This window comes from Podarcis liolepis (assembly GCF_965112155.1).
Source record: "Podarcis liolepis genome assembly, chromosome: 10".
Taxonomy (NCBI): Eukaryota; Metazoa; Chordata; class Lepidosauria; order Squamata; family Lacertidae; genus Podarcis; species Podarcis liolepis.
Window position 1 is genome coordinate 18,137,944 of NC_139562.1, and position 27,063 is coordinate 18,165,006.

Sequence of the window (27,063 nt, forward strand, 5' to 3'; positions counted from 1 at the left end):
ATAATAATAATGCTGTCCCAAATCGTGCTGCAAAATGTTCTTGTCCCCATATAGACAACCATTCTTATCTGTTTCCACATGAAGAAAATATTTAAGAGATAGGAAGATATCAGCAAAAGATGCTCCAAACAGAGTGCACCTCTCTTTTGTAGTGTTATAAGTAATACATGGGCAGATAGCTGCCACCCAGGAAGACTCCCCTGCTCAGCACCTGAGGGCCCCGGTCCTGCCACTCACCACCTGGCCCAGGGCGAGGCCTGATGGGCTCTATAAAGGACATACTGCCGCTGCTGCTGCTAGGCAGAGCGGGCTCCGTTTTGTTTTGCTTTTGTTTGTTTAAATTGCTGGTATTTTTTACCTATGTCATTTTAAACTGTGATATAATGCTGTATTCTTAGTTTTAGATTTTGATTTATGTGGAAATTGTTTCCCATTTGGTTGTGTATTTTTTTGATGTGGTTTATTTGTTTATGACTTTTGTAATTATGTAAATCTTGTTATGCTGTAAGCCGCCTTGAGGATTGTTTTTTAACTGTGGAAAGGCAGCATACAAATAAAAAATGATGATGACGATGACGATGATGACGTTGACGACAGTGGGATTAGAACAGGAGTGCGACCTGTTGCCATGATGGACTCTTGTGCAATGATGGCACTTGCATTGCAAATGGGTACAAAAATGTTCTTGCTTGACAGTGCCAGGGCTGGTGAACCTATAACAATGCTATGAACATGATGCGAATAATCTTGACAATAGCACAGAAGCTGAAAGATGCACCAAGAAAAAACCTAGCAGCCAGATAACATGCACAACATTTGAGGAACAAAGGGAGTGTACGAGGATAGAAGTTAGATGTTTCCAAAACAAAATGTGAAGCAAATTGGGAGAGGTGCACATCTCACCACTGATTGGTTAATAGGGTTATCATCCCACTATGGTGGTCCCATCTCTGACTAGAACCAAAGTACAAAATTATTCATTTTTGCTCCCTCCCCCTGCTGTATTTGCTTATTCATTTCTCATTATTTGCTGGAACTAAGGGATCGAAGTAACCACTTGGCTAAGCTTTCTTCTGACTTGCAGACTTGGAATTAACTTTGAATTTAAGAGTTACTTTAGTTAAAAAGGTAAAGGGACCCCTGACTGTTAGGTCCAGCCATGGACGACTCTGGGGTTGTGGCGCTCATCTCACTTTACTGGCCGAGGGAGCCGGCATACAGCTTCCGGGTCATGTGGCCAGCCTGACTAAGCCGCCTCTGGCAAACCAGATCAGCACACAGAAATGCCATTTACCTTCCAGCTGTAGCGGTACCTATTTATCTATTTGCACTTTGACGTGCTTTTGAACTGCTAGGCTATTTTAGTTACTTAAGTTTATATTTGGGTTAAGTTCAGAGTAGATACATGAGTAGATACATTTCCACTATAGTCATGATGCTTAAAAGGTGACCTTGGGCCAAGCACTAACTCTTGGCCCAACCTAATCTATCCACTGAGGTGCTGTGATGATAAAATGAGGGTGGTAGTGGGAGGAGGTACAGTGGTACCTCTGGTTAAGAACTTAATTCATTCTGGAGGTCCGTTCTTAACCTGAAACTCTTCTTAACATGAAGCACCACTTTAGCTAATGGGGCCTCCCGCTGCCGCCGTGCTGCTGGAGCCCAATTTCTGTTCTTATAGGTTAAACAAAAGTAGGTTTGTTTAACTGGAGCAAGGGTTCCACTTGGTATCCTTGCACTGCAACAGGGGGCAGATCAACAATGAACATTAATGGGTCTGCAAATTATCAGTGCTTAGGGACACCTTAAAATGTTAAACTGGCCCTCACTGGGAAAATGAATTTAAAATTGCTCATAATCCCACTGGGTAAATTCAATGTTATCTCTTTACTTTTCACCAAAGGGGCTGAGTGGCATTTTGAATAACATTTTATTTAATTAAGCTAACAGATGTGGCAGTTCTTCCACACATCATGCATGTGATAATTGTATCTCTAGTGCATTAGACGCTGCAGTTAAGCATCTCTACCATGCCAACAGGTTACCTAATAACATCCACCCACCCTTCACTAGTTTGCATCTGTTGCTCTCCCTGACAATTTTGTGTATGTGTGTGACAGAAAGCGTGTGTGCTTTTCTAGCTAAAATTAAAAACTATTGGAGACAGCTAAGATCTCTCAAAACAACAGTGATGGAAATTCACACCATTTTTTTGTTATTCAGCATTTTCATAGACCTACATTCTACCTCAAACTAACAATCCTACTGATTCTCTTTGAAGGTATTTATTCACACAACAGATGGTTAATTTACTGAATTTACTACTATGTAGATTACATTAAAGGGAGATTAGACAAATTCATGGAAGATATAGTCCTTCAAGGTATTTTAGTCATGATGGTTCTGTAGGAACTACAGGGTCAGAAGCAGTATGTCCTTGAATACTATGTGCTAGAGGGCAGGCCTGTACAGACAGTGGGGGCACCACAGAAGCAAATATTCAATTATATATTTATTTACCTATAGGAAGCTACTTGTTACTGCAAAAAGTAATCCTGAGCTCATACATTGAATATTTCCATAGAGAGTGTCCATACTTTTCAGAAGATAGCCTAATTTCCCCCAAGCAATTCTTACAAAGATACGATGAAGACATATTTCCTCCACTGCTCAACTCTTCCTGTCAACGTCATGGATCTTAAGGCAACAAAAAGTAATTCTAAAATGACCCAAAAAATTACATTCTTTGTTTAGTTTTGCTGTTGTCATGGGATTTAACACAACAGAAGAATTGAGTCACCAAAACTTGTTTGGAAATGAACCTAGGAGAGAGAGGATTCTGGGCCATGTTCTTGATGGCAGAAGTCCCTTCTGGTGATATATTTAGGGCAAACTCATGGAAAATATTGAGTTTTCAGGACCTCCCCTAGCCACCACAAATATCAATACTAGGGTCTGGTGTCCCTGTTTGCTTTGCTCACCAACCCACTACCGCCCTGCCAACACCACATTGCCAAACCTGCTTCCTTTATACCTAACTAAACCCTCCTCCTTTTACACCTTGTCCAATTCTCCTGTGTAACTTGTATAGACGAGTTATCAAACAAAATACCCTCATCTGGAGGATACCCATGGAGAGTCAATAACCTGGTTTTGAACTGCTCTTCATTTTGGTATGCTAGAGCTAAGAGAAAACATGGTGCAGACTTCAAAATAACACACTTCCTTTCATGCCCATAGGCAGTGCCAGAAAGGAAATGGGAGCGGGGGCAAGCACCCTTCAGACAAACAGCTCACACTTATATATTTAATATGAAATATACCATTATTTTTCTTCCAGAAATATTAGACATGAGACATAGACTTTTAGAAGACATCTGAAGGCAGCCCTGTTTAGGGAAGCTTTTAATGATTGATGCATTACTGTATTTTAATATTTTGTTGGAAGCCGCCCAGAGTGGCTGGGGAGGCCCGGCCAGATGGGCGAGGTATAAATAATAAATTATTATTATTACATTATTATTATAATAGCCTGTCCCCTCACCCCAAACCACACCTTGCCCCTTCATTGACCCAAATATACTGTTCTGGTGCCACCATTGTTTGAATTTTACATTGCTCAATAAAAGACACTATGGGACGTGGGACAGAAAAGTGAGGCTTGGCATTCAGTGTTCTTTAAATTTTTCCTACAGTGTCAAAAGCAATCTGAAAGGCGTCTTGAAAGCACCCTGCAGAGTGAGCTGTGTGGGAAATTTATCACAGGAAAAGCACTCTCAGAAGCCATAATCTCACACAGCTCTTCTCAGAGTCCATATTTATGTATTTCAAATAAAAAACAAGTATAAATGGAAGACAATGAAAGTTGGACTCTGTTCTATGCAAAGTAGCAGCTATTTTGTGACACAAATAATGTTCTATGGGAAGCTCTGAAGTTCTAGAACAAGGGAATATCTAATTCCAGAACACCAGTGTGACACAGTGACTAGAATGCTGGACCAGGACCTGGAAGGGAATATCTAATTCAAAATGTTCTCTCATTCTAATTTAAGAAGAATGAGTCTCTGGCAATGCAAATTCTGAAGAACGTCTTTAAGGTTTACTCTTTAACTATCCGTCAGACTCCATGGTGGAATAAGGAAGACACAAGCATAAACATGGTTAAACTCACGCCAGCCGTGCTCCACAGTTTTCTCCTTCAATATCTCCTCCAGTCACATTGTCAGTGTTCACAGATTCTGTCTCACTGGTGGGCATGCTCACTACATGGATCAGAGGAATGAAAATAGAAGGTCAGTAATTGGTCTGCAATACACAAATGTGCAGTTCCTGGCAGTGAAGGTGCTTGCTTAGCAAAAAAGCATAAATTAATAAGGAAAATGAATTGTGACCAGAGGAAAATCCCTAAGATAACATTTTCCTGAAGTTTAACCTGTTTGTTTCAAACAATGTGATACAAATTTCCTGAACTATTTTTACATCCCACAAAGATACCTCTTATTGACATTTCCATCTGGCACAGCCCCCTAAACTTTAAACTTCCACAAAATAAAGTCACACAGACACACACCCCATTCTGCTTTCCTTGGTCTGTTTTTGTGCACAACTGTCTTTCCATATACAAGCTTTTTATTTTTATTTTTTTAAATCCTGATTTAAAGAACAGTGCACAGTCCAAACAGGAATATGCTTTATGGGCAGGAAATGAGCAAAAAACGAAAGAGCTGTGTTGAGGAAAAGCCAGAGACAAGGTAATTAAAAAGTGATTGTGAATAACTACAATGCTAGAGCTCTAGGGCAATGTTGTCCTAACATTCTAGGATGCAAAATTAGGAACAATCCACACAACCATCCTGGCATACTGAGATGTTAGTTAAATAAATGCACACATTGCTTTGCATGTGGAATAGCAAGTTATATTATTGTTTCATTGGGTAATTTAGTCAACATGTACCATACTATCACTCTACCCTCTATGGAAGCTTTGTGGTTGCCTTACACGCTGGGCATGTAAAACAATCACACTTATGGCTCAAGCAATTCACCCTAAATATAGACAGAACGTAAAAACAGTATAAAGCTTTTGCTTCTATTCAACACTTGATGATTTGGACAGGGCAGGTAACATCCAAAGCATGTCATCTAGGTGCAGAGCACAAATGTGAAAAAGGAGATTTAGAGTAGATTCATACAATAGTCTTGAGAAGCTAGGATGCAGGTAAACATAGTTGTACACACATTATGAATCAACCCACTACCTGGATAGTCACTAGTCAGCCAGTGATAAGCCAGTGAGGTTTCTTCCCCTTTTGAGTTTGTCACAAAGTTTGCGTGTAATTTATATGCATAGAGAAGAAAAAGTTGACCATTTCACCATACACCCATTTTAACACAGGTTGAAATGAAACTATATTCTGGAAGGATTGTATGAATTAGTTCACTTACACAAGCTGTTTCTTGCTCATTTTGCAACCCACCTCAGGTCAGGGAGTAACCCATTAGCAAGTGCTATAACACAAGATTTGTTCTCTATACATTACAGTTACATAAGTTTGGGAGTGTAAAACATACATTAAATTTAACAGGCTGACAGCCACTGATTATTTCTAATACAGTGGTGCCTCGCAAGACGAAAAGAATCCGTTCCGCAAGTCTCTTTGTCTTGCGGTTTTTTCGTCTTGCGAAGCAAGCCCATTAGCGGCTTAGCAGCTTAGCGCTATTAGCGGCTTAGTGGATCAGCTGATAAGCGGTTTAGCGGCTTAGCGGATCAGCTGATAAGCAGCTTAGCAGATCAGCTGATAAGCGGCTTAGCGGCTTGGGGAAAAGGGGGGGGGAGGGGAAAAACCCCAGGAACTCGCAAGACATTTTCGTCTTGCGAAGCAAGCCGATAGGAAATTTGTTTTGCGAAGCACCTCCAAAACGGAAAACCCTTTCGTCTAGCGGGTTTTCTGTTTTGCGAGGCATTCGTCTTGCGGGGCACCATTGTACATCAAAAGAGGACAGTTAAGAAGCTAAGCAGAAGTAACGTTTTCTCCTACATTCCACATCAGTGTGTCATCATTCTGAATCTTAAGGCTTCTTGACACTATGAACAATTCAGATGCGTTAACGTAATAAAGTTGAATGATATGAGTCCCACAAATACTTTTCTAGAAGACAATTGTGAATGTTTCACAATAGGCTATTTGGTGCATTTCTAGGCCCTGTATAACTTGAATAGAAGACTTAATGAAACACAACATCCTGATGTGGAGGATGCAGAGGGTATTCGCAGAATCCTCAAGATACCTGCAGGGAAGTGAACTTCTGTAGGTCACTTGAATATATTTTGAAAGATAAATTATATATTATATATATTATATATGTGAAAGATTATGAAGTACAGAAATACTGTTAAAGCAGGATTATGATATCAAGGCATTACTCCATATTATTTTATCTTTTAGAATAGTGAGCTTGTCATGGATCTGTGACCTTTACAACCAATTGTTTGTCCATGGCTCTTTTAAATTTGCTCTTTTAAATGACTTAGAAGCACCAAATCTTTAATACTGTCTTTCTACAGTAAGGAATGACTACTGGTTCTGAGGGGTGATTCAGCCACTAGAGCCTAGCATCTTCCCCATAGACACAAAAATCTACTTATTCCAAGATGCAGCTCTCCCACACTAGTCATAAAGTACAGGCAATGGGCTCTTTAAATCAAACCAGGAAAGAGAGCAGTAACGAGCCGTTAGCCCATAATATTTTGACTTGTGAAGTGAGTGTGTGAGTGCAAAAAAATGTGGTTGCCCTTAAGCCCTTGCTTAATTAAAAATATGGGTCCTGATTAAAATTACAGACTTTAGTAGAGCACTTAGATAGCCAGCACAACATAAATTTAACTGTTATTATGCATATTATCTCCTAGGTCTTTGGATAATAAAGCAATCTATGGCCTTTTAAGCTGCGGGGGAAGGGGATTAACTGTTTTTGCTTACTATAGTATGTATTTTGTGTTTTTATATTGCAAACCACCCTGTGATCCTTGGATGATGGGCAGTATGGAAATCTAATAAATAAATAAATAAATAAATAAATAATCGTAAACATCCTAAGCAAATGTTGGCATCTGTCTTGAGAGACAATGAAGTGTGCCTCCAGGGTCCAAACAGCGGCATTAGCAGTACTGAAGTGACCTCCCCGGATTGTCACAGGTCCTGCCCTGTCCAAACAACAATATTCCCTCTCAGTCTCGTTGATATGGTCCAAAGGAAAGCAGAGAAATACGTTTGGCACCAGCTTGGCTGTAGGAGTTGCTGGAAGGATGCATACAATGTGTCATCCAGCACTGTTCATAGAACAGGATAAGAATTTATTTATTCATTTATTGAATTTATATACCACCATATATCTGCAGGTCTCAGGGTGGTTCACAGAATAAAATCAAAATATAAAACCTCAAAATACATACTCAAAATAAAAGCAGCAACAACCCAATAACCCCTCCCCTACCTTATAAGATAATAAGCCCTTATGGATAAGCCCAAAGGCCTATATTATTCCGCATTCTTTCTCACAGTGGCCAACCTGATGCCTAGTGCAAAAGCCCTCCCATTCCTGATTCATAGCAACTGGTATTCAGAGAAACATCTCCTCCGATACTGGAGGTAATATAGCTATCACTGCTTTGTAATCATTGATAACCTTATCCTCCATGGATTTGTCTAATTCCTTTTAAGAGCTGTCCAGGTTGATGGTCATCCTGTGATAGCAAATCTCATAGTTTTAACTGTGTGCTGTGTGAGGAAGTGCTTACCGGTACTTACTCCTGTCTGTCCTGAATCTTCCACTATTCCAATTAACCATATTCAATCTATATCCATAGTGCTGCAATTTTCTCACCTAATATTTTTCTGCTCTCCAAATAAAGTACACAAAATGAACTAAATACAATAAAATGACTACTCAGGGGTGACACAATGTGTTTGGACAGATGATTTGGCAGCCCCTCAGACCACAGAACTTTATACAACTTTATGAGGTTTTATGGCATGCCCTGTATTACTGAAAGATATCCAAGATGTCACCAAACATTTTATTCTAATAATTCATCCACACAAACATCTTCTTGCACAACAGGGAGAAAAGTAGAGCTGTCACCTTTTGTTTCTGGTCCAACTGAAAAGTTGGGCTTTAGAAAGTCTGATATTTCCTTCAAAACTTTTTTTTAAAATGTCAGTACTGTACACTGAAAATATTTTGAAATATTTTTATCTACCACTTTCGAAGAAGACTGTCAAAAACATAATCGAAATGTTTTGCGTCCATTCATCAGGTTCTATTGTTTTCTTTTGATGGTATTCAGAAATTATTTAATAAGAGACTGTATAAAAATATATTAATGACTTTAATTAGCTGAATGCAATAATCTTCTTTGTGGTTAAAATGATATAAGTCCCACCCCACCAGCAACACATGGTAAGATATTCAGCATGTCTACCTGTGTAAATGTAAACAGGGCTCATCCATACTTCTGTTTGTGATTACTAGTCAGGAGTCCAAGAGGTTCTTTTTTTGTCCTGCCACTTTCCCTTGGAAAAGCCAATGTTTACTGCTGAATCTGCAGAAAAGCCAATCAACATTTACCCAAGTTCAGCAGTAAACCAAAGGTTTTCCCAGGGAAAGCGGTAGGATAACAAAACAAAACAAAAGGAAAAAGGGAACTTATTGGAACTATGACTAGAAATCACAGCACAAATGAAGTATGGTTGAGCCTAAAGAGTGTAGGCTGTGCAACACCCTGGGAGAAGGAGGGTGAATCCTATAAAACTGAATGTAGGTTATATAGAAGAAAAGCTTGGTGAATTATATATCAGCAGCCTTTACTCCTCCAACAAAACTGATAATACTGCCTTCGCTTTTTATATTTAATATAATTTTGTACAATCTTCTTTTTTAGAAAAAAATTAAACATCTAGAACATTGTAGCTTGCTATTAACTCCCTATTCCAATACCTTCCAATAAGTTTATTTTACCTGTCTGCTCAAATAAGTCACCTAAGGAATAATGAAATATTCACTTGCTGTGGGAGAAGCATTCAAAGAAAAATATTCTCAGGTTAGCATTTTATCACATGGTTGCCCCAGGGACACAAAATGAAATTATTTGGGGATGTAAGACATTAGATGGAGCTCTTGGCGGCAGCATGGGATACAATTCTGATGACATCAGGAAGAAAAGGTTGATCCAAAAAATAATTACCACCTTATACACAAGTGCACAATGCTGCAGAAGCTATAGAAAGACACAGACATGCACCAACAGACTACACAGTTACTACACAGAAACATACACGTACACATAAAGGATGGACACAGAGTACATTGGAACGTTACCATGAGTTTCTGTGGAGTGACTAAACCAAGCAAACTTTCCTTTCTTCTTATCAGGCAAGCCAGCTGGAGCGTTTTCTTTCACAGACAAGATGGTCAAGTACCAGGAACAAGACATCAACAGAGAACATGCAGCCGGGAACGGTCAAAAGAAAAAGAAACAAGGAACTCAGCTTACATGTAGGACAGCCACCTCTTATCTCTCATTATGGGAATTAAGAATGCAGAATGAAAACAAAGGAATATGGAAGAGTGAAACATTACAACAGAATGGGTCGTCAGTATCTGCTAAACATCCTCTTCAGTGTTCTCATATGCATTACACCTAAAGCCAGGGAATGCCAGAAACACTGGCTGAACTGAAGCCACAAAGACACCAAGATAATAAACTACTGAGTATGCAGCTGCTGCTTCTGGAAGCATCCCTAAAACTAACATTAAACTTGCTTATGTCACCCAATATAGGGAATATCTAATGTGTTTTAACTTATTTTGACTTTTGCTACACAACACTGGCTTTCTATGGATGGTATCCAACTAAGTCATACTCAGATTATACCTACTGAAATCAGTAGGCTTAAATTAGCCATGACTAACATAACTCCATTGATTTCAGTTAGTTTGCTAAGAATGACCTAGTCAGCTTTTATGGTTTCATGAAGTTTAAAGGTTTATATTGTTCAGTGCCTTGATCATTGTTATGAGCTGGTAATTTATAAATATTTTTATAAAAGAAAATAAATACAATATGTAAAGTATAGCTTAAAATAATCAGAAGACAATGGATTATTCACAGAGAGACTCAGTTGTGAAACTAGGGTGGGGAGAGAAAAATATGTAACTGTTCCTTTTTGATATATTCAATAAAGTCCTACCAGACTGCAATAAATGAGTCTGGCTTCACCTTCCCATTCAAAAATCTGATGTGCCAAGAAAAAATCCGATGTGCGGATCTCATCATGAATATGGGGACGCCGCAGGGGTGCATGTTGAGCCTGCTTTTATATACGCTCTATACAGCTGACTGTGCCCCCAAATACCCCAGTAATAAGATCATTAAGTTTGCAGATGATACAACAGTGGTTTGTTTAATCACGGCTGGAGAGGGTGAGGCGGCCTATAGGAAGGAAGTTGAGCAGTTGGGGGAGTGGTGCAGGAAAAACAACTTATTCCTTAACTTAAAGAAAACAAAAGAGATTATTGTGGACTTTAGGAAATGTAAATTGAATATTCAGCCACGTATTATTGAGGGGAAGTGTGTGGAACAGGTCTCGGTGTTTCGATTTCTGGGAATGGAGTTGAGAGATGACCCAACCTGGGGAGGAAACAGCAAAGACCTGATAAAGAGAGCACAGCAGCGGTTATATTTTCTGAGTATCCACCAGCAAAATAATCTCTCAAAGGATGGCATTTTACCATTGTGCTGTTGAGTGTGTATTAACTTATGGTCTGTGTGTGTGGTTTGGGAGGTGCACGGTCAGGGAAAAAACAATGCTGTCGAGGGTTGTAAAGACTGCGGAGAGAATAATTGGGTGCACTCTTCCCAGTTTGGATCAAATCTATGCTTCCAGGTGCCATAAGAAAGCTGAAGAGATAGTGCAGGATAGTGCGCACCCCAGAAATGATCTCTTTCAGTTTCTGCCTTCTGGAAGAAGGTACAGGGTTATAAAGACTAGGACTAGCCGCCTGAGAAACAGTTTCTATCCAAATGCAATTTTGGTTTTAAACACAGTGTAAGGTAGTCTTTATGTGAGTATATTGTATTCAGTTATGGGGTATCAGAGTTTTTAGGGGCTAACCAGGTTGGGATAGGTGTGATATCAGGCTTGTGTGTTTTTTTAATGTCTGATGTAGATTTTTTCAATTTCTTTGTTCTGTATGGGACAATGACAATAAAGATTATTGTATAAGTTTTTCTTGAAGGGCTAAATTCCATACATTGTTCCATCTGTTCATAATGTTGATATCAGATAAAGTATTCCATTTTTGAACTCTGTATGATGCTATTAATAAAACTATTAATAAAAATATTAACAGATCCTTTGCTTTAAATTCTTCATTTACTCCCTTGAGTAAATAAAGAAAAAACATGTTCTTATGATAACTGAATCTGGTCCCCGATGATCTTACTTTTTTCTGCAAAACTCATTAACCAAAATTGCACCACCAGTGGGCACTCCCACCACAAATGGAAAAAGGTACCCTAACCCTTGTTCCTGCATCCCCTCCAGCACAAAGGAAAGGATCTGGAAGTAAAGTGGCAAAGCATTATAGAATAATAATATCATCTATGGTGCATTTTTAAAGCCAATTCGCTAGTAGAGATGGTCTTAAAAAGACTCACTCTCCATAGCCATTCCCATTCTTCTTCATCAATACTCCTCGCCCCCAACCATCTTCTATGTAGATTTTAAACTGGTCAATTTCCCAAAATATTGACAAAGGCTTTGTACATAGCTGCTACAAACCCTTTTCCTGTGGAGCTTATATTAAAAAATACATTATCTACTTGTGTAAGAGCACACATAGTGTGTAGAATTGTGGAGAATACCACCCTTAGAGTTTAACATTCCTAAGAATAGAAAACTGAAAAACAAAACAAAACATAGCAGCATTGTTTAGGAGTAAAATCAAATCATTAAAATATAATGGTTGTGCAAATATTGCTGTTATTTTTTATTGCTCTTCTGCAACTGCTGTGCAGTTCCTGGTTTTTATTGTTTGCTTTTAAGTGTCATATTTGGGTCTGCATTTAAAAATGTTTTCTGCTTTTATATTGTAACATGCCTTTAAGTATTTCTGGAGGAACTGGGTCTAATGTAAAAAAATATGATTTCTTGATAGTCATGTTTTATTAGGGGCACACTTTCTGGAGACGTGTATCAGCAGTTAATTGGAACCAGCTGTTTCCTTCCTAAAAATATGATACAATAAAAATCTCAGCTACTACAGTAACATTGGCTCAAAAACCCTGCACATCAGTCCTATGATAACCTCATCACCAAACATTTTACAGGATTTTTTAGTTGTGAAATCACAAGCACTACCAGTAACATGTGGCTGTACATATTTGCTCGAGGTCTTGTGGAACAGAATAGAGCCAGTAAGTGAACTGCACAGGGGACAGATTTGACAATCAAAATTGGACACCTCCTGTTCAGAGGTCCCTTATGTTCATATACATTTTTCAACATAAATTTCTTCTTCGCACCCCTCCTTTCCTGGTGTTTGTTTTTTGCTACTTTTTATTAACTGTTTTACAATACATGTGTTTTATTATCTGAACTTCACTTTTATTAGTTCTTTCAGTAATCCAATGCTTATATTTCAAATCCTGCCCATGACCCACCCAGCCAATTTTATAGCGTCAGCCTTATTCATATTCAACAGTAAAATCACACCATGTGTCATCATCAGAACACTCCCTTCAACCAGATCCATGTGTAAGACAGGGCAGGCTAGGCTCCATCTCTACCACCTCTCCACACATCACTGTGTAGCTCTTTGGAATAATGCCATCCTTGGCTTTATTCATCCTGCCTGGCTTTACATCTTCTACACAATGGATGGTACTCCTTACACATACTGTAGCTATACCAACCAGCTGCAAGATCCTCAATGCATGTCTCTTCTCCATGCCACTCAAGTAATATTATTTTCATATTCTAGCAAGGCAACAATTTTCCTGCTTGGACTCTACACAACAAAGAAACAGCACTGGCATTATTCAAAGTAGGAAACATAATTTACTTTCCAGTTGTTCACAATACAGAACCAAGTTTTTGTGTTCAGTTGCGAAGCAATTTCCTTAAATCAAGTTACATTTTGTGATCAGCTTCATCACCAGACAGAGTTTCTGTTTCATCTCAGGACCCTAGTTTCATTATCTTCCTTGGTTTATGGAGACACTGTCCTCATTTGTTTTATCGATTAATCTATATGAAAGGATACTTTCTTTGTACCACATTTATTAGCAGTGGCATAGTGCCCTGGAAACAATCAAATACTCTACATTTATTTATACCGAGTATGCAGAAAGCTGCACCAGTGTGGAAGTCACATATGATTTTCCTCTTTTCTGCCCATGTGAATGAATCTCAGTACTGAACACTAGAGTCTATATAGAACTGTATGCTGACAATTCGTAATGGCATTTCTTACAGAGTGTAAAATGATACTTTGTAGAATAATTTAAAAAGGTTCAAAACTCCTGTTACATTTCACTAGCATAAACTGCTACAAAAAGATGGTATGACCTTTTCAAGCGAGTCCAAAATTAACTTATGGAATTAACTTAGGGAATTCATTGCCACAAGATGTGGTGATGTTCACTGCTGCTAAGACCTATTCACTGGTAAGTTTGTTAAGTTTCCTCTTCTGAAATTAAAAGTGTCTGTATTGAATTTTCTTTGCACTTACAGATGTTATGTTTGATAGCACTGTGATCACTGTTTGCAATCCATTCAACAAGGCTTACATCTCACACCAGATCCTGGTCACAATTTAAGATTAAAGTTTGACTTCCCTGTTGTCAGTTCCATTGCCAGCTGTTCTATAGTGCACTGTAATTTCTAGGAAATCTAGAAATCTTACCTCTTTGTCATGACTGGAACACACACTTACTTAGTCTGTGTGAGGTAACTGAAGACCTCAACAGTTTGAATTACCTCAACATTTTCTTGTTTAGATGCCACCTTTCATTCTTCATCTCAAGATCACTCTGAAACCCCCTTCAATTCTTCAAGCTAAATGCATAAGCTTGCATGCACACCCTGCCCCCTAAGCACTTATAACTCTCACATGTTCAGACAAAAGCCCAAAGAAGGTTTAAATCATTTCTGAATCATCATACTGAACATCCTTTCACAAGAAGAAAAATTAAAGGGGAGGGGGAAACACATGTTTCCTCAAGAGCCCTCAGTTACCAAAAAATAATAATAATCAAAAATCAGAGTTCCAAGAAATGACTGAGTTTATACATTCAGCAGTCTTAAAACCTAAAAAGCTGTTTCTACACTGTACCATGCCTGACTCCTCTAAAAACAAAACAAAACCTCCCTGCACATGTGGTGGAACAGGAAGCTAAACTGAATCTTTCTCCCTAATATGCAAATTTTGTACATTTGCATTCTCCCACCTGCAGGCTGAACTAGTGCAATCCCAAAAAAACATAACTATACTGAATTTATTTTCTGGCCCAAAGTCAGTTTCCAAGTGCGTATAATTACCAGGTAATATAACATTTCACTAATTTTTTAACATTAAGTTTTTAAATTGAGACTGTAGACTGCCTGCTACTAGTCTGAAATGATAATAAAATACCTTTCAGCATTCTTAACATCCAGCTAACATAATGTTATGTCTACTAAATATATTTGTAATTTTGAACACAGCACACCTCAGGAGTGTGCCTTCAGACAGTTTTACTAACAGGTTTGCCATTATCATAAAATCTTATAGGGCAGAAAAATGCAACAGGCACTGTTTTCAGCTTGGAATCAAGAGGTTAAACAATGCTTTTTCTAGTTAAAGCAAGCTTTTCAAGTATGTAATTTTAACTTCTGCAACTCTTCAGACAGTGAAAATGGATAAATTGCACCAAACGGAATTAAAAAACAGGCATATTTGATACGTTTGCAGTAGTCGCTTTTTGTAGTCTGTGAATACTTTTTGGAGCATTCATAGAAGCGAGGAACTGTTAATATTACCTTGAATTAGGCCTTGTGTGGGCAGGTGTTATGCAAGCTTCCCTCACTCAGCTGTCAAAGTAACTAATTTATAACCTTCTATATCTCCTGCTATTCTCATCATGATTCTTCAAATATTTTTGTCACTAGACTGATTTAATCTGGACAAATTCTCAGAGAAAGAGGTGTCTACGCTTAAAGTCCTGGTTGGGGAAAACAGAATTATCCAAGAAAGGTACAGTCCAACATTCGCCTGGTTATTTCATGAATATCAGCCCTCCTTACCTCTGCAGCTCCCGACCATACCCATCTATCCTCCCTGCTCATTTGCTCTGCTTTTCTTCCCCATGGCTTTTCTCTTCATCCATGCCCGTGTCCTCTTCCTTTCCTTCCTGTGTACCACTCCCTCTTCCAACTTTTTTATTATCACATCATACATTTTGTTATGTACTGAAGTTCTCACCCTGGGCCAGCAGGGGGATACTGTAGTTATGCAAATGAAGGATCGAAAGTGACGTTCAGTGATTGGATAGTTTTAGAAAATGGCAACAGTTACATTGTTCTGGAGCTCTATATAAGCAGGCTGACTGAGCTCCTCAGTTAGATCTGTTCCAGCTTACAAATAAAGAGCTGCTTTGGAAGAATCGCTGTGTCGTCTGATATGTTCGCCCACAACTTAACACATTTAAAGCACACGACTTCCACCAAAGAACTATGGGAACTGTAGTTTGTTAAGGGTGCTGGGGATTGCAGCTCTGGGAGCTGCAGTTCCCAGGATTCCTTGGGAGAAGCCATGTATGGTACGGCTGTTTTATCATTCTCTTCTCCTAGTAAATATGACTTGGGTTTGGGGGTTTTATCAAACGGCTTCTTTCAAGATTCTCTCTGAAAACACAAAAGCTAGGATTTTGCTTTTTATTGCCAGGACTCTGTTCTTTGTGAGTTGATCACGATGATACTATATTTTAGATTACTAAGCAATAGTTTCAAAGGATAGATTTGCATGGTATTCAGAGATGGTTTAAGAGAGCAAAGTTTCTATTTGTAAAATCTGTGAAATCACCTTGTGAGGTGGGGGTGGGGGGACACAGTCCAAAAGCTGAAGCTGGTGCAAAAGATGGCCACAGGCAGGTGTGCTAGCTTAAATAAGATATGGGGGGAGGCAGGTAAGTACTGCCCCACATAATCACATGACACGGTGCATGCACATGATTTGAATGGCAATGTACATTCAAAGTGGAACAGACTCCCACAAGAGGTGATGGACTCTCCTTCCTTGGAGGTTTTTAAGCAGAGGTTGGATGGCTATCTGTCATGGATGTTTCAGCTGAGATTCCTGCATTGCAGGGGGTTGGACTAGATGATCCTAGGTCCCTTCTGGCTCTAAGATGCTATGTTTCTATGATCAACTTGGGGGGGGGCTTGGCCCCCTCAAATATTTTATGGGGGGGGGACAAAGCCTCCTCAGCTCCTATGGCCACAGGAGTGTTGAGCAGTGCATCAAGAAAAGATCACATAAAATGAATTATTTGAGAATTGCACTTTCTTCCTGTTTGCTGCTGGGCCCAATGTAAGGTGTTATGTTTAGCTTACAAAGCCCTGAATGAATTGGGACCCAGTTACATGAAGGAGTGCCTCTCCCTGTATTTGCTACCCTAGGTCTTACAGTCTGCAGAAAAGGCTGTTCTTGTGGTCCTGTAGTGGCCTGCTGAGTATGGAGGTTTTGTCTTCTCCTATGATCACCCCATGCAGTTCTGATCCCCTCTGGGAAGAAGATCTGGATATAAATTTAATAATTTATTTATTTATTTTAAACCACCATACCCACTTTTGAAATCAGCTGAAGACACAATTGTACTAGAATGAGAAGTGCGGCTGAGATCTGTATTTTATCTCTGCTGCAGGGGTACAGCAGACTCCAGTGCTGTGGTAATGTTAATATGAATAAAAAACAGTTCAGATGTATGGGTAGGTGCTCTTCTTTAACCAAAGGCTTCTACTTCCACTCCCTTCCTACTTTAAAACTGTGCACTATCCCACTGTCACGTGTTATGTGTGGGTATGGCTATGAATCAGGATGTTGTTTACATCTTAATTTTTTATTAAGGAACTGGAACAAAATATATCCTTTCACTAAGGACAGCTCCTTCAGCCTGAGGCATAATTCCCCATGTGGCCCTACACGACTGATTTCAAAAAGGCAGGTCACAATGTGCTTGTAACAAATCTAAATCATGTGGCTATTTTAACTATTTTATTTCCATTGTATTGAGATTTTTGTGCACTGCTTAGAGACAATTGTAGTTAAATAATATATGAATTTGAGAAATTAAATAAACTATCAAATAGACTTGGTACGTTGTAAACCAACTTTTACTTTTATTTCTAAGGTGGGATTAGGAAAAGGTTTCTCACTCTGCAATCTTTCTCCTTCCATGCAGAAGAAGAAGAGGTGTAGCACCAATTTTCTTTTTAAAAAAATAAAGGCAGTTTGGAGCTTCTGGGTAGTTCTCTAAAATTAAAGTTTATTGTGATGCACAGGCCTGATATGCTTTGAAAATTTGTATTTTTTGAATGGCAAGAGAATCTTGCAGCATCTGATGGTAACCACTCAGCCAGTTTACTTGGAGAATTTATTGGTTTATCAAAGGTTACCATGCTATTGGGATAATATGTGAACTATCCCACAACAAAATAATAGAGGGGTTAAAGGCTACAAATTTTTGGAGCCAAAGTGCAGGCAACGGGATTCCTTAGAATTAGAATCTTATAATATTAATACAGGTTTGTTTTTAAGCATTTTATTATCATCCCAAATGAATTGGACCCTGACACTCAAGCCAATGACTCTTTCTTCTCTCCCTCCTCCTTTTGTCCTCGTTGTCGTGATTATCCTTGGGTGCACTGGTTGGTTCTATTTTGCATTCAACTAGACAGAATTTACCTCCCCTTGATAGCAACCACGAGAGGAGAATGAAAGGCTGGTGATAAGTTTTTATTTTTTATTTTAAAATTGTTGCTTTCTTTTTCAACTTCCATTTTGTTTCATGATCACAGGTTCCTTTGAAACAGAGAGAGAAGAAGAGGAACACGGAGGCAATGAAAACTATGGAACAATGAAGCAATGTTACTGCTGCCTGAGAGATGCACCAGAAACATAAAATATGCTCCTAATTATTTTAAAAACTTGTTGAATCCCTCTCTAGGTAATAAGAGTTGCTCACATACTGCAGAAGCTATAAAACTATTAATTAAAGTGAAACACTGGGAATTTCAGTAATGTTAACATTAGTGACTGTTGTTTCCATTGCTTATTGTTAATTTTTCCAAACCATGGCAGGATCCAGATTGTGCACATACCCAGGCTGTGCACATTTAAAGCACATGACTTCCTCCAATGAATCCTGGAAACTGCAGTTTGTTAAGGGTGTTTGGAATTGCAGCTCTATAAGAGTTAAATGCCAGCTCCCGTGATTCGCTGAGGGAAGTTTTAAATGAATGGTGTGTATGCAGCCCCAAGCAATGTAGGACCAACAATATTGGTTTAGTTGTCCTTTGACAAATCCTTTGACCAGGAAGATACATTCCCTAATCCCAGATAAAATTGGTGCCAGCTGCAGCATTTACTTTCAAGTCAGCATGCATGAGATAAATTATGGATCCTTAAGTGACAAGTAATGACAATAGTTTCTTCTCTGTGAAAGTTCTGGCATGTGTCTAATTCTCCCCCTGTTCCCCCAAGACACACACAGTGTATTCCACCACCACAGTAACTGCTGTTCCTGTAGCGCTTTAGTCAGGCTCTCTTGCATAACGCCTACAATTGTTAGAATTTGCAGCTAATCTTTCCTTGGTTACTGAATGATTATTTTCCACTTCAGTGGCAGAAGATAAAAGTAGACACTGTTGCACTCTCCCCTTCGATCAATTTTTGATGGCAGATAATAAATCATTCCATGACGTTGTATTTTGTTTTGTGGTATTTGTGCTTGAGGAGCAAAAGGAATTGGTCTGGATGGCACTGCTCTCCAGATGCTAAATTGGTGAGCTAAGGAGATGAACTGATAAACAGCTTGGCTCCCAACCTCTGCTATTTCATGATTTTCACTTAGGCAAATTCTGCTGCCGCTGTGCCTTGGCTGTTATTTTTTAATACAAGAAGAACTCCCCAAATATACCAGCTATATAGGATAGCCAAAATATTCTAACTCCTTTCCATCAGGTTATGTGCCTGGAAACTGAATAATACAGAGGGGGAATAATGTGGGTTTGAGAAGATATGGATGTTGAACTTCCATTTCAAAAGGAAGCTGACTTTTCCTTGACACTTCCTGTACATCTATTAGTGAACAAAAACCAAGAAGCAAAGTAGCTGTCTACTTAATGACTACGCTACTGAACTGGATGCACACGTGCACACACTCATGCATACCATGTTTCAGCCACTAAAATTAAACTATGGGACTGCCCATGAACAATATAATGTGGGCTGTTTTAGTAAGCAGCCCTTTTATTTTTCATATAACCTCTTAAGGCACCAGCATTTGGGAAAAGCAGCATAACTCCATTGAAGCTCCCTGGCTTCCACAAATGAATGCAGAAAGAGCAAGCCTGGTGGGTGTTCTACCCGTCTGCTCCCAAATCATTTTATGTCAAGGTGACCAAAAAGGTCAATAACATCCTATAAAACCATCCAAGAAAATTGTTGTTGCTTTTGAATACATATCTGTTTTTCCTGTGAAAGTTTGAACCATTTATCAGTCTCCTTCTTTCCATCAGATGCCCCAGTCTGTTTTTCTATTCTCTGTCTTTTTCATACAGACTCACTTACATCATATTCCCATTGAGATTCAGACAGCGCTGATATACAACCAAAACCCTTGTAGTTGTCACCACCACATGAGCTGTCTTAGCCACTTCTACATAGTTAAGATGGGAGATACATATATTTCCATTGTTTTTCTAGCTCAACTACATGAGGATCTGAGTGATTCTGGGCATCAGTCCTGTTAAAGTCTTGCTAGTTTTCAACTGCATCCTATAAGAAGAGGTGTTTCTTTTACATCCCTATAGGTCTAAGCAATGGCATAGTGGTAAATATGATGTGCAGGTGCTCCTCAGGATAACCCCAACAGTCATGTTCCCAAATAGTCCACAACTATGCCCACGTTACACTATTTATTAGAATTAGCATGAATGCAGTCCTATACACAATTCCCTTCAACTAAGCTGTATTGAACTCAGTGGTGCCTATTTCTGGATGTGTAGGTTCAGGTTGTAAAACTCACCAAGCTTTAACAAAAGATAATCCGACATCTGAAACACACCTTTAACTATTAATTACAAATGAAAACAATATTGCAAATAAGAGGTACCATTTAAACTGCAAACATGAAGCAAGTAAGAACCCCATCAAAGATGTATCCAACTTCTGCTTGATTATTTTCTTCATCGTCTGACTTCTGTGCCAATCTGACATGAACAAATGGTCTCGTCCCCATCATATATTTAAAGTGTATGACTTCTCCCAAAGAATCCTGTAATTAAGTTACAGTTCCCATGATTCTTTGCGGGAAGACATGTGGTTTTAATGTATGGTGTGGTATGGAACTGAAGCCTCATTATCACACCATTCCCTTGCCAGAACCAAGTGGTCCATCAGTTAATCTAGCGCTTCTTAATATGATGTTGCTGTCCCTACTCAAGTTTTGGTGGTGGTCCGACATGCGCTCTGGACTTCAAGATTGATTTTAAACAACTTAAGGAACTACTGTGTGATTTTGTGACATTGATTCAGCAGACAAAGTAGGAGCCAAGTTTGCATTTAGGTAGTATGTAAGCAAACCTGAAAGTTGAAATTCAAGCACCAACATTATAGTATTTAAAGTAATATCTCTTCCAAAAACAAAACATACCACTGGTTACTTTCTGAGATTAATGACCAATAAATGACATTAAGCCCTGAATTTCAATGGTAGATCTTATATCACTGATTATCTGTATATCCAGCAGGCATAAATACTGTCTGTCATCCAATAACTGTCTTCATAATGCATTCCTTTTTTAATCTTCAGTATGCATCTATCATAAGCCTTCTAGGATTTGAGTAACACTCTGAAACTGGGTGCTTGGTATACATGATTTAACATAATAGGTTCCCATTTTTAATATTATACATTCCATATGTAGTTATAGTCAGGCTATTGGCTATTATAGTCAGACTATTGGCCCATCTAGCTCAATATTGTTTACAGTTTACACTGACTGGTGATGGCTCTCCAGTTTCAGACATACAGACTTTCCCTGTACTACCTAGAAATGCAACAAGTTGAATCTGGGACCTATGCATGCATATCTCTTCCTTTTATATAACTAGCTAATTCCCACCATTATGTGGAGAGACAATAGCATATTGTAGGTATGCTTGAGAGCTATAGTGCATAACATAGAGCACATAGACAAGTTGTACACTTCTGTGCAGACTCTTTCAGTTAAGGCTGGTTGGTAGATCTTTTCTACAAGTTGGGAGTGTCTCCAATACAATGCTTTGCTTTTTTCCATATGACTGAAAAGCAACAACTTATTTGTATGCGAAAAGGAAATGGATACACTTGGATGCACCACTATGATGTGAGTGAAACCTGCTACCTTCCCTGACTACCCTTGTATCTGTGGTGAGGAGCATATCTAATCCTAATTCAATTGCATCTTTTCCTTTGTGCACATCAGCCGCTCAGTGGGGCAATTCAGCAGTAATTTAAGAAAATCTATTCAGAATCTCTCTTAATAGTATTAAAGCACTCTTTTTAAAAAGTAGGATAGAAGTACATTTCTCTGCTTTATTATCTTAATTCCTTTTCATAATTAATAACTCTATAGTCATATTAAATAAATTATAATAAATTTGGTTGATTTTGGAAATGCAAGCATTTAGCTAGAGAGCTAACACCATTCTCCAAGGCTTATCTCTTGAGTTTTTACTCAAGCAAAAGTTTTAATGAAGGTGCCTGCACAAAGACAGGATATAGTTTTAATGAAAATCTATGCTTGTTTGGCCATATAAAGAATTGATCAGGTATTATTTATTTGGTATTTGACGTGGATAGCAGAGTATATCTATGGAAATATTTTGGGTTTTCCCTGTCCAAAAGAATATAGCTGATAATGAACATTTCAACAATGAATGTTAAGAACAAAAGAACTGTCTGTTAATTGGCTAATAGTATGAAAGGTTCAAGACCTGGTATTTCAAGATAAATGAAAGAAAAATATCCCCAGGAGTTTATAAAGAGTAGAGGTTTTCTATGCCGATTAAAAAAGAGCATGAAAGGGTAAGATTCTCTGTATCCCATTTCATTATCTGAAACACTGCCAAATACCAGTGCCCATGGGTGGACAGATTTCTCTTCCACAGTGTTCTGCCTTGCCTGTCTTCCAATTATTCAAAATGAAATTTTCTAATTAATTTCAGAAATGGTGAATGCACTGTTGGTTCTTGTTGCAGCCCTTCATTTCTCCCATTCATCATGGGTTCACCCCCCACCCCCAGCTAGGCCATTTGCAGGACACATTAAAGCATCACAGACTTATTTTTAACACCCAGTTGTACTCACCATTACATTAAGATACATATATTTTAATAAGGAAAAAGCTATGTGCATTTGGGGGGGGGTTATGCACTCAGTGTGATATTAAGAATGTGATGTCATGATTACAAATTTTGAAAACACAGTGAAAAAAGCAAAAACATTGATGCCACCATGTGACCAGGACAAGGCATTATGACACTAATAAAATCCAGAGAGAAATAAAGAAGGATGGATTTTAGAAGCATTCTTACTAATCCCCCTAATCAGTGCTTTTTTCTGGGGGGACGCAGGAGGATGCGTACCCCTAAACATTTGCGAATATAAGTTTGGCCTCATTGAGGGGTGGTATTTCAATATGAGTAGGAAAGTGAGAGCACCCCTAAACTTTTTTTTTTTTTTTAAGCACTGCTCTTAATACTGGTGAGTATCAATCTCTCAGTGGAGGTAAGAGAAACCAACAGGTGAGTAGCATTCACAAATTGGTTGCCTCTTTGTTTCTGAGCCCAATTTAAAGTGCTCATGATAGTGTTTAAAGCCCTAAACAACTCAAGTCCCAAATATCTGAAAGACTGTTTGCTTCCCAACAGCTCCTCTTGGCAGTGGCGTAGCGTGGGTTGTCAGCACCCGGGGCAAGGCAAGTAATTTGCGCCCCCTAACCCGTGGATTTGCGCCCCCTAACCCTAACCCCCAGATGTTGCGCCCGGTGCGGCCGGCCCCCCCTGCACCCCCCACGCTACGCCACTGCCTCTTGGGTATTAAGCGGGAACCCTCTTGGTAGATCTGTTGTCCTCTGAAGCTCAGTGTGTGTGTAATGCAGGAGAGGGCATTTTCTGTGGCAGTCCAAAGGTTTTGTTCCTCACCACAGAGGTGTGTCTGGCAACTTCACCATATAGTTTTTGGTGACTGGAAGATGCATCTCTTTATCCTGGCTGGCACTGCGGGGTGGGTGTGTCAGGGGACCAAGAATAAATGGGATCCTATGGATCCACAGCCTCCCCCAACATGCCCCCAAGCACCCTTGGAGTACTAAGTTTTGTTTTCCACCATGGACAGTGTTTTTATTTTTTCTGCTGCCACACAACACCTCTGGTGGTGGACCTTCCATTCCCTTCCCCAGTTTTATGTAGCAAACATTGATAGTGTTGCAGTATGGCAAAATTTATCTTAGCAAGGCTTGGGTGCACCCTTCTAAGTTCCTGAGCATAGGTTCATTAATGCAGCCCATAAAGAACATTAATTGCTGGCTAGACACCCTAGGACAAACAGAGGAGAGTTGCTTACTGTTTCGGGGCTTTTCTTCATCCATGCCCTCATCTTCATTTTCTGGGTCAATATCTTCTGCTTGAGTTATCCAATCCAGATATCCCTTCAAGTCCTCCTCCAGCTGTTGTTTCTCTCGCAACTTCTGAAAGTCACCTCGAGCTTTTGCTTTCTCTCTCTCTTTAGAAAACTCCCTGGCAAGAGGGAGGGGATTAAAGGATGAGAACAGGAGACCAAAAGAAAGATAGAAAAGAATTAGCTTGAATTGCACTGGAGATTATAAATTTCCTGCTATGGTAACTTGGCTGTCCATATTAATTTCAACCCATATTAATACATGCGATTCCTCTGTTTTATACACAATGACTTATCTTTAAGATGGTAATGTCAGCTACTTGTTCTGTATCTCAAATCATTTCTCAAAGAGAATTAATGATTATTTTTGTTATTATTTCTTATAAAATGCTTGCAGGAAAATATTATTCCGAATAATCTTGAACAAACTATTATCTGTACTGCAGTAACATAAGGGCAGTCTTTTCTCAACTCAAGGCAAAACTCCAAGCTTCTGTATGTGCCGATGTATATCTGTCATCATGCCAGGCTTTGCTCCATCTTCTCTTAGGAATCTTATAATAAAGACTTTAAAGTGGAGGATTGCAAGAAGCTCCACTTAACCCTCAGGAAGATCAGAAACAGCTCAGAAGATCAGTTCTAGAAGACAGCTTTGCCATAAGGTAGATGGATACATCACAAATATGACAAATGTGGAAAAAACAAAGTGCTTCTACTAGAAGCTGAAGTTCTGTGGCATGGAACTGTAAACAAAAGATGGATAGTGAGAAATCCAATGCCTTTCTCCTTCCAAGCACTGTATAAACATTATTCCACAATGAAGGCTTGTTGAATATTGTTAACACTCTTTAATGTATGGGGAACCAGGAAGTGGAAAAATTAGTGTTCATATTTGTCTGATGCCTCTTTAGATAGACTGATCATTTTCAAAGCTGCTGTGTACCAACTGCTCCCAAAGTATCAACTAGAAATAATGATTCCCATCCTTATTTTCCATCCTGCTCCCTGTAATCTTTTAAAGTTGAGCTTTGACAACTGAACTTGAGACTTTTTGCTTGCAAATAAGGATTTTTTAAAAAAATAATTCTAGCCCATGGGTAGGTAAACTAAGGCCCGGGGGCCAGATTTGGCCCAATCATCGTCTAAATCCAGCCCGCGGATGGTCCGGGAATCAGTGTGTTTTTACATGAGTAAGATAGATAAGATAAACTTTATGCCCATTAGCCAACAGCCATAGCAACATAAAACAAGAAATATATACAAATAAAAAATACAGCAATGGGTGAAAAGGGCAATCAAATGGCCAATATTATTGGCAAATAAGGAATTCTACTATTGAGTTATTGCAAGGATAATATTGGAAAAATTAGTGGTTTTGAAAAATCATTCCACAGCAACAATAGCAAAGTAGTACAAAAACCAGTATCTTAAAATCTGGTCTATGAAGGCCTGCTGTCTCTGGGAATATCAAATGAAATTCTTTTAAAAATTCCATCTATGGTGCTAATTTGAATCTATTCAGTATCAATATATGACCAAGAATGACCTCCAAATGATTCCTATTTGGCATTATTCTGTGAAATGACTGCAATTTCCATTCAGTTCCACATCTTACAATGGGCATAAATTATTTATGCTTGTTAGCTGTCATACCAAGAAAGCAAATTATCAAAAGGCTTGTTGACTGAACTACCCTTTCATTCATGTGGGCAATTTCCTCAGAACAAATCCGCAATCTGCTAAGTGTGTATGGTAACAAATGTTTATACAGCTAATGGGCAACCTGCATTTTTCAATTGACATGTATAAAATGTAAAAATTGAAATATTTCCTATTTTACCACCATATTTTTTTGTTTCTGACCCCCATTTTTTCGAAGGCTAGAAACAAAAACAAACAAAAAACCTGCCCTGTCCTTCAATGATTAAATGGAGTTACAATGGAGAGTTGTTAGCCAAGAAAAATAATAATCTGAGAAGCACCTTCCAGAGGAAGGATGGGATATAAATTGAATAAACAACCATAACATCAGTAGGTTAAAATTTGTTTCATATACTTCCATTCATTTTTTACCAATTCTTTACCATGATGTCACATGCATAGGGTGATATCCAACGTTAGTCATTCTCAGAATAATCCCATTGAAATTAATGGAAATCACCCAATAAGCAATAGGTATTATTTTTCTCTCTACGGTCAACATTTCATTAAATGGTTATGAAACTGCTTCACTAATGTAATAACAAGAAAAGACCTATGGCATATAAACAACTTATGTGCTTTAATTACTCAGGGGTCTTAGAATTCAAATTCTAAAATTTCGAAAATCCTCTGTGACACACAAGTACATAGCCAACATTTGCCAGTTCTGCTGTGATGTCAGTTTATAAAGCCAATAATAATCAAAGTAATTAGACCTGTGCTTCCCAATCCCTACTGAGACCCCATGTAAACCACTCATAAATTCTAGTTATAAGCTCATTAGTTATGATAATGTTATTTACTATATTCATTACTTCCACCAGGGGCAACAGTTTGCATATCGGGGTGAAGTTTCAATCCCAACAATGTTATATATAAGGATGGGGAGTGTTTTCCACACCTAGCACTGCTAGCTTTTGGCAGTGCTGGCTTTCAACCCTCACCCCACTACTTTAGGCTGTTTAATGCCATACTTTTAATTTAGACTTTCACTGTCCATTTATAAGGTAAAGTTGATCCAAATCCCACTGACATTAGCAGATGACATTGGGAATATGTTGGATCAGGGCCCATATCTTCAACCCAAGAGAAAGAACATAAAGAATAATACAGAAGCATGTGTAATTAAACAACAACAATAGTAATTCCAAACATTTTTCCAGGTACTGCTTACCCGCTAAGTACACCGAGAACCAAGTTAAGTACAAAAAATGACCCTATGATGATTAGTGTAACAAAATAGATCCAGGGCCAGCCCCTTCCTATGGCATCATTGACCTGGAAGAGTGGAATGATAATTAGTGTGGAAAGTTCCATTCCTGAGCATTACAAGGCTCCAGTTGAAGGGAACTTGAGTCACCAGTGCTGAATTTGTT

General features: G+C 38.7%; 1 protein-coding gene and 1 long non-coding RNA gene across 10 annotated transcripts in view; one reads left to right on the forward strand and one right to left on the reverse strand.

Annotated features, from left to right (window-relative positions):
- Positions 1 to 27,063, reverse strand: part of CACNA1C (calcium voltage-gated channel subunit alpha1 C) — a gene marked incomplete at its 5' end in the record, with an annotated part of 445,655 nt that overhangs the window by 127,987 nt on the left and 290,605 nt on the right. For 6 of the 9 annotated variants that reach the window (XM_083461732.1, XM_083461737.1, XM_083461735.1 and 3 more), the window contains 2 exons: positions 4,172 to 4,262; positions 23,933 to 24,105. In XM_083461732.1, coding sequence (XP_083317858.1) covers positions 4,172 to 4,262; positions 23,933 to 24,105 — 264 coding nt within the window. Of the gene's footprint in view, positions 1 to 4,171; positions 4,263 to 9,378; positions 9,494 to 23,932; positions 24,106 to 26,861; positions 26,966 to 27,063 lie in introns of those variants that run through there. The other 3 variants (XM_083461740.1, XM_083461739.1, XM_083461734.1) reach the window with 2 other exon arrangements.
- LOC310687140 lies at positions 4,154 to 9,835 on the forward strand. The gene is made up of 2 exons (XR_014516249.1): positions 4,154 to 4,292; positions 9,433 to 9,835. It is a non-coding gene; the product is annotated as an uncharacterized lncRNA (long non-coding RNA).